Below are 8661 nucleotides of genomic sequence, written 5' to 3' on the forward strand. Positions count from 1 at the left end.
GGACCTTCAGGACCTTCAGGACCTTCAGGACCTTCAGGACCTTCAGGACCTTCAGGACCTTCAGGACCTTCAGGACCTTCAGGACCTTCAGGCTCAGCTCTTGCTCCTGAGGCTCGTGTGTTTCGTGTGTTTCGTGTGTTTCCTGAGCGGACGGATCAGTGTCATGTTTATGTGTCAAACAATGACATGTTTGTGAAAACTCATCCTCAGGGAAACGGTGCCGGACGCAGGACACGCTCTGGAGGTCAGCGAGCGCCTCAGCGAGCGCCTCAGCGAGCGCTTTAGCGAGCGCTCTGGAGGTCCGGTCAGTTCAAATGAGGCTGGCCTTTAGGCTGTAGGCTGCGGCGAGGAGCCCCTGAACCAGCCCAGACTCGTTCAAAAGTAGGGATGCACCAATACCAGTATCGGGTATCGGGCCGATACCACATGCTTGTACTCATTCATGAGGTCCCGATACCATTTGACGTGCGGCCAGTGCACCTACGAGGCGCAGCTACGAGGCGCAGCTCTCAGCTGAGGAGAGAAGAAGCAACAAACTGGAGAATAGTTTAGTGTAAACACAATAATCCACATAGAGCTGACTTTATTACAGACTGCGCTCTCTAAACCAGAGTCTGAGCTGGATTTAACCAGAGCTAAATGTTGTTAGAGCTGCAGCGTCTGCAGTGTTTACAACATACAGGCTAACGATGCTAACTCGCTGCAGCGTCTGCAGTGTTTACAACATACAGGCTAACGATGCTAACTCGCGGCTAGCGCAGTTTTGGCCATTCTGACGCCGTTTTAAGCCCAGCGGTTTATTCATCTGAAAAACTAACCCAGCGACTAAAAAGTCCTCAGAAAATCCAAATTAAAGACACACAGCATATCGGTGCATCCCTATTCAGAAGAAACACAGTGAAAACGGACGCGGCAGCAGAAGAGTCAGACACAACATCCTCACATCTGGATCTGGAACCTGAGCAGATGTTTGTGTGTAGATGATGGATCTGTGGGGGCGTGTCTCTGTCTCCAGCCCGAGGCAGGTGAAACACAGACTGGCTCCTCTGCATTTCCAACACGTTTGTAGAGCTTTGACTACAGCGTTAGCAGCTTTACCACCGAAACCGCTGCAGTCTGAGCGTCTCAATCTTCTAGAAACGTCAAAACCTCCTAAAATCAGGTTCACACCGAGCGGAGCCTGTTCTCAGGGATGGAGAGACTGTGGAGTCAGTGACAGGAGGCCTCCCTCAGGGCCAGTGAGATCATGAGCTGGTATTGTGAGGTCATTATGAGGTCATTATGAGGTCATTCTGAGGTCAGTGTGTGAGTCTGAGCTCCACAGGACGTCCTGAAGGATCTCATTACTCCATTAGTCGCGCTCCATCTCCCTCCTGCAGAAACGCTCTGGTCCAGGTGCTCCTCCTCAGTGTCTCCTCGAAGAGTGTGGGAGACTGAACAGTGTGGGAGACTGAAGAGAACTACAACGTCAGCATCTCTACAAACATCAGCATCTCTACAAACTTCAGCATCTCTACAAACGTCAGCATCTCTACAAACGTCAGCATCTCTACAAACGTCAGCATCTCTACAAACGTCAGCATCTCTACAGCCTCAGCGACGCAGGCGTGAGGAGCCGTTAGCGTCTCTTCCCCTCAGACGTGAACAGCGCTCGCACGCGGTGGCGGCGTCTCTACAGTAACTGTGATCCGGACTCTTCTAGTCTGTAATCCAGGGTCAGTGCTGAACTGTGACCGCAGGGGGCGCTGTCCTGCAGCCAGGGCTAAAGCAGGACTGAACCAGGGCTAAAGAAGGGCTAAAGCAGGACTAAAGAAGGACTAAAGAAGGGCTAAACCAGGACTAAAGAAGGACTAAAGAAGGACTGAACCAGGACTAAAGAGGACTAAAGAAGGACTAAAGCAGGACTGAAGAAGGACTAAAGAAGGACTGAAGAAGGACTAAAGAAGGACTAAAGCAGGACTAAAGAAGGACTAAAGCAGGACTAAAGCAGGACTAAAGAAGGACTAAAGCAGGACTAAAGCAGGACTAAAGAAGGACTAAAGCAGGACTAAAGCAGGACTAAAGCAGGACTGAACCAGGACTAAAGAAGGACTGAACCAGGACTTAAGAAGGACTAAAGAAGGACTGAAGCAGGACTAAAGAAGGACTGAAGAAGGACTAAAGAAGGACTGAAAAAGGACTAAAGAAGGACTGAAGAAGGACTAAAGAAGGACTAAAGAAGGACTAAAGAAGGACTGAAGAAGGACTAAAGAAGGACTGAAAAAGGACTAAAGAAGGACTGAAGAAGGACTAAAGAAGGACTAAAGAAGGACTAAAGAAGGACTGAAGAAGGACTAAAGCAGGACTAAAGCAGGACTAAAGAAGGACTGAAGAAGGACTAAAGAAGGACTAAAGAAGGACTAAAGCAGGACTAAAGCAGGACTAAAGCAGGACTAAAGAAGGACTAAAGCAGGACTAAAGCAGGACTAAAGAAGGACTAAACCAGGACTTAAGAAGGACTAAAGAAGGACTGAAGCAGGACTAAAGAAGGACTGAAGAAGGACTAAAGAAGGACAAAACCAGGACTAAAGAAGGACTAAAGAAGGACTGAAGAAGGACTGAAGGAGGACTAAAGAAGGACTAAAGCAGGACTAAAGAAGGACTAAACCAGGACTAAAGAAGGACTAAAGAAGGACTAAAGAAGGACTGAAGCAGGACTAAAGAAGGACTAAACCAGGACTAAAGAAGGACTGAAGAAGGACTAAAGAAGGACTGAAGAAGGACTGAAGCAGGACTAAAGAAGGACTGAAGAAGGACTGAAGAAGGACTAAAGAAGGACTGAAGAAGGACTAAAGAAGGACTGAAGAAGGACTGAAGCAGGACTAAAGAAGGACTGAAGAAGGACTGAAGCAGGACTAAAGAAGGACTGAAGAAGGACTAAAGCAGGACTAAAGAAGGACTGAAGAAGGACTGAAGAAGGACTAAAGAAAGACTGAAGCAGGACTAAAGAAGGACTAAACCAGGACTAAAGAAGGACTAAAGAAGGACTGAAGCAGGACTAAAGAAGGACTGAAAAAGGACTAAAGCAGGACTAAAGAAGGACTGAAGAAGGACTAAAGAAGGACTGAAGAAGGACTGAAGCAGGACTAAAGAAGGACTGAAGAAGGACTAAAGCAGGACTAAAGAAGGACTGAAGAAGGACTGAAGAAGGACTAAAGAAAGACTGAAGCAGGACTAAAGAAGGACTAAACCAGGACTAAAGAAGGACTAAAGAAGGACTAAAGAAGGACTAAAGAAGGACTAAAGAAGGACTAAAGAAGGACTAAAGAAGGACTAAAGAAGGACTAAAGAAGGACTGAAGAAGGACTGAAGAAGGACTGAAGAAGGACTGAAGAAGGTCTGAACCAGGACTAAACCAGAGCATAATCAGCACTAAACATGGACTAAACCCAAACTCGAGCCTCAGTTACAACAATAATCAGTTCATTTGGAGTTTTTCACAGGAATAAAAGTCAGACTAAAAAGATTAAACACGGCTCAGGTCGTCTGAGTCGTTTTAAAGATTTTCTAAAAAACAAACAGATAAACGGGATAAATGTGCAGAGCTGTGAGACGCGGCTGTAAAAAGGAAGCGAGTCGTCTTGTTCGTGACTGAATGGGCTCTTTCTCACGTGCACGCTCACAGGCTCACGTGCACGCTCACAAAGAGGAACCGCCGCGCACGCCCACACACACACACACACAGAGGCCACGTGCGCGCTCCTCCATACGTTTACTCAGAGTTACTCAGACTTATGTAACATGTGCCGCTAAAACAAGAGGCCGGACGCCACAGCGGCGCGTTGTGTAACCCACACGGCTGCTTAGACCCGGGCCGAAGCGGGCCAGAGCTCTGGAGCTGGGCTAAAGCAGGGCCAGAGCTCTGGAACTGGGCTAAAGCAGGGCCAGAGCTCTGGAACTGGGCTAAAGCAGGGCCAGAAGTGGGCTAAAGCTGCTCTGGAATTGGGCTAAACTCGGACTAAAGCAGTAATAAAGCAGGACTAAAAGTGTACTAAACCTGCTCTGGAACAGGGCTAAAGCAGGACAAAACCAGGGCAAAACCAAGACAAATTCCAGGCTAAAAGTGTGCTAAACCTGCCCTGGAGCTGGGCTAAACTAGGACTGAACCAAGGAAAAACCAGGGCAAAACCAGGGCAAAACCAGAGCAAAACCAGCACAAAGCCAAGACAAAACCAGAGCTAAAAATGTGCTTAAGCTGCACTGGAACTGGGCTAAACTAGGACTGAACTAGGACTAAACCAGGACTAAACCAGGACTAAACCAGGGCTAAACCAGGGCTAAACCAGGGCTAAACCAGGACTAAACCAAGGCTAAAAGTGTGCTAAACCTGCCCTGGAGCTGGGCTAAACTAGGACTGAACCAAGGAAAAACCAGGGCAAAACCAGAGCAAAGCCATGACAAAACCAGGGCTTAAAATGTGCTTAACCTGCACTGGAACTGGGCTAAACTAGGACTAAACCAGGACTAAATCAGGACTAAACCAGGACTAAACCAGGGCTAAACCAGGACTAAACCAGGACTAAACCAGGGCTAAACCAGGGCAAAACCAGAGCAAAACCAGGGCAAAGCCAAGACAAAACCAGGGCTTAAAATGTGCTTAACCTGCCCTGGAGCTGGGCTAGACCAGGGCTAAAGCAGGACTAAATCAGGGCTAAAACTGTGCTTAACCCACTCTGGAACAGGGCTAAAGCCAAGACAAAACCAGAGCTAAAAATGTGCTTAACCTGCACTGGAACTGGGCTAAACTAGGACTGAACCAGGACTAAACCAGGACTAAATCAGGACTAAACCAGGGCTAAACCAGGGCTAAACCTCAGAAAAAACCTGGGCTAAACCAGGGCTAAACCAGAGCATAATCAGCACTAAACCCAAACTAGATAGACTGGAATAAAAGGATGTAGAACTGCAGGATCATTGAGTCTTTGTCTCCTTCCCGGTTCTTGGCCTGGTTTTATTCCTCGTCCGCTCCAGGTTTGTCCGTAGACTCTTTGTTTTGTGGCCGTGGTTTTCCCGCCGCACTTTTCTCCATTTTGAGCCACATTCAGCCTGAAAAAGCGTGTAATTACAGTAAAGGACCCGTCCCCGCTGCACTCCTCACCCGGCCTGGTTCAGCCTCTCATCCACACACTTTTGGCCTGGTTTAGCCTCTCATCTACACACTTTTGGCCTGGTTTAGCCTCTCATCTACACACTTTTGGCCTGGTTTAGCCTCTCATTTAGACAGTTTTTGGCCTGCTTTAGCCTCTTATCTACACAGTTTTTGGCCTGGTTTGGTCCCGTTGTTTTATACATTTTACATTGCTTTTGTTAAAGATCTCCTTTAAATGTGTGTGAAGGCTCTCACTCATCCAGGGAATGTCCATCAGCAGTGCAGTCGATGACTTAACCTTTTAGCCTAAGTTTATCCTGTTACTCCCATGTTTAACCCATGTTTAACCCATGTTTAACCCATGTTTAGCCCATGTTTAGTCCATGTTTAGTCCATGTTTAGCCCATGTTTAGCCCATGTTTAGTCCATGTTTAGCTCATATCTAGCCCATATTTAGCCCATGTTTAACCCATATTTAGCCCATGTTTAACCCATGTTTAGCCCATGTTTAACCCATGCTTAGCCCATGTTTAGCTCATATCTAGCCCCATGTTTAGTCCATGTTTAGTCCATGTTTAGTCCATGTTTAGTCCATGTTTAGCCCATGTTTAGCCCATGTTTAGCCAATATCTAGCCCATGTTTAGTCCATGTTTAGCCCATGTTTAGCCCATGTTTAGCCCATGTTTAGCCCATGTTTAGCCCATGTTTAGCCCATGTTTAGCCCATGTTTAGTCCATGTTTAGCTCATGTTTAGCCCATGTTAAGCTCATGTTTAGTCCATGTTTAGCCCATGTTAAGCTCTTGTTTAGTCCATGTTTAGCCCATGTTAAGCTCATGTTTATCCCATGTTTAGCTCATGTTTAGCCTGTGTTTAGCCCATGTTTAGCCCATGTTTAGTCTATGTTAAGCTCACGTTTAGCCCATGCTTAACCCATGTTTAACCCAATATTTAGCCCATGTTTAACACATGTTTAACCCATGTTTAGTCCATGTTTAGCCCAATATTTAGCCTATGTTTAGCCCATGTTTAGTCTATGTTAAGCTCACGTTTAGCCCATGCTTAACCCATGTTTAACCCAATATTTAGCCCATGTTTAACACATGTTTAACCCATGTTTAGTCCATGTTTAACCCAATATTTAGCCCATGTTTAACACATGTTTAACCCATGTTTAGTCCATGTTTAGCCCAATATTTAGCCTATGTTTAGCCCATGTTAAGGCAATATTTAACCCATGTTTAGCCTATGTTTAGCTCATGTTTAGCTCATGTTTGGCCCATGCTTAGCCCATCATGCTTAGCCCATGTTTAGCCCATGTTTTCCTCCATGTTTCCTCCATGTTGACGGGCCGTACTCACCCACCACCCTCCCCCTCTGCTCCAGCCGCCGTGAGTCCCCGCCGTAGCCCCGGTCGGAGCTGTGTCCCGGGCCGTGCTGCTGCTGCCTGCCGTGGCCGCCCTCCGCCCGCTCCTCCGCCGCCTTGCTCTTGGCCTGGCCGCCCTGGTGGTCGCTGTCCCGGGCCTGTATCTGCAGCTGGAGCCGCCGGTTCTCCTGCTCCTTCACGGCCGTCTCCAGCAGCAGGCCGTTCAGGCTGGAGCCCACCGTCTTGCTGATTTCCTGCACCGCCAGCTGCACCACCTGCTCCAGCACCGACTCCAGCTGGCCCTGGAAAAACGAGATGTACACGGCCCCGTTCATCGCGCTCTCATCCCGGGAGCCCCCAGCCCCAGCAGCCCCCGCGAAGATGTGGATCCGAGGCCGGCGATGCGCGCTGCTGTGGCCGCCTTCAGGCTGCTGTTGTCCGGCTGCAGCTCCGTCTGAGGCCCCGCTCCCACACACTGCCGTAGTGTCTGCAGTAGAGGCGCACGCGCTCTCACGCCCACATCAGACCCGGGCCGCGGCACATGGCGAGTGTTTTTGGAAGAGCCACGCCATTTTGGCTTTCTTTGCGAAAGTGTGAGGAAACACGACGGAATCAGGCCGGGTTTGGACCGGGTTTAGTCCCGGTTTAGCCCCGGTTTAGCCCAGGTGTGACGCGTGTGGTAAAGGCGGCGGTTACACCATCATGACATAACAGGGAAAAGTGACTGTTGGTTTAGTCCTGGTTTAGAAGATAGATAGATAGATAGATAGATAGATAGATAGATAGATAGATAGATAGATAGATAGATAGATAGATAGATAGATAGATAGATAGATAGATAGATAGATAGATAGATAGATAGATAGATAGATAGATAGAAACCTTCAAAGCTAAAATGATAATCAAAACAACTGTCATTTTTGCAGATTAAAATGCTTCTGGGCCTTTGTTGAGTTTAACTCTTGGCCCCGACCCACTAGTTGAGAACCTCTGACTTATAGAGTAAATAGAAGCTGTGCCTAATAAAGTGTCCGTTATATAAGAGCATCAGTGTCAACGCTCAGCTCTGTCCATTATTTACATTAAACATCTGTCTCTGAGCGTCTTTCACTGCCTTAGCACGCTTCAGTGTATGTGGGCCAGACTTTAGTGCACTTTAGTACATGTGGACAGACTTTAGTGCACTTTAGTACATGTGGACAGACTTTAGTACACTTTAGTACATGTGGGCCAGACTTTAGTGCACTTCAGTACATGTGGGCCAGACTTTAGTGCACTTTAGTACATGTGGACAGACTTTAGTGCACTTTAGTACATGTGGACAGACGTTAGTACATGTGGACAGACTTTAGTGCACTTTAGTACATGTGGACAGACTTTAGCTCACTTTAGTACATGTGGACAGACTTTAGTGCACTTTAGTACATGTGGACAGACTTTAGTGCACTTTAGTACATTTGGGCCAGACTTTAGTGCACTTTAGTACATGTGGACAGACTTTAGTGCACTTTAGTACATGTGGGCCAGACTTTAGTGCACTTTAGTACATTTGGGCCAGACTTTAGTGCACTTTAGTACATGTGGACAGACTTTAGTGCACTTTAGTACATGTGGACAGACTTTAGCAAACTTTAGTACATGTGGACAGACTTTAGCAAACTTTAGTACATGTGGACAGACTTTAGTACATGTGGACAGACTTTAGTACATGTGGACAGACTTTAGCGCACTTTAGTACATGTGGGCCAGACTTTAGTGCACTTTAGTACATGTGGGCCAGACTTTAGTGCACTGTAGTACATGTAGACAGACTTTAGTACATGTGGGCCAGACTTTAGTGCACTTTAGTACATGTGGGCCAGACTTTAGTGCACTTTAGTACATGTGGACAGACTTTAGTACATGTGGACAGACTTTAGTGCACTTTAATACATGTGGACAGACTTTAGTGCACTTTAGTACATGTGGACAGACTTTAGCTCATTTTAGTACATGTGGACAGACTTTAGTGCACTTTAGTACATGTGGACAGACTTTAGTACATGTGGACAGACTTTAGTACATGTGGACAGACTTTAGTGCACTTTAGTACATGTGGACAGACTTTAGTGCACTTTAGTACATGTGGACAGACTTTAGTACATGTGGACAGACTTTAGTGCACTTTA

General features: G+C 46.9%; 1 protein-coding gene across 1 annotated transcript in view; it reads right to left on the bottom strand.

The window, feature by feature from the left end:
• The window catches only part of LOC306968647 (uncharacterized protein), a 12149-nt gene extending 5187 nt beyond the window's left edge, over nt 1–6962 (bottom strand). Inside the window, exon 1 of the mRNA XM_079564088.1 lies at nt 6489–6962. Within this exon, the coding sequence (XP_079420214.1) occupies nt 6489–6828 (340 nt within the window). The 5' untranslated portion in view covers nt 6829–6962. The remainder of the gene's footprint in view (nt 1–6488) is intronic.
• Nucleotides 6963–8661: the final 1699 nt, after the last annotated feature.

This window comes from Gobius niger (genome assembly GCF_951799975.1).
Source record: "Gobius niger genome assembly, chromosome: 10".
In the NCBI taxonomy this organism is placed as follows: Eukaryota; Metazoa; Chordata; class Actinopteri; order Gobiiformes; family Gobiidae; genus Gobius; species Gobius niger.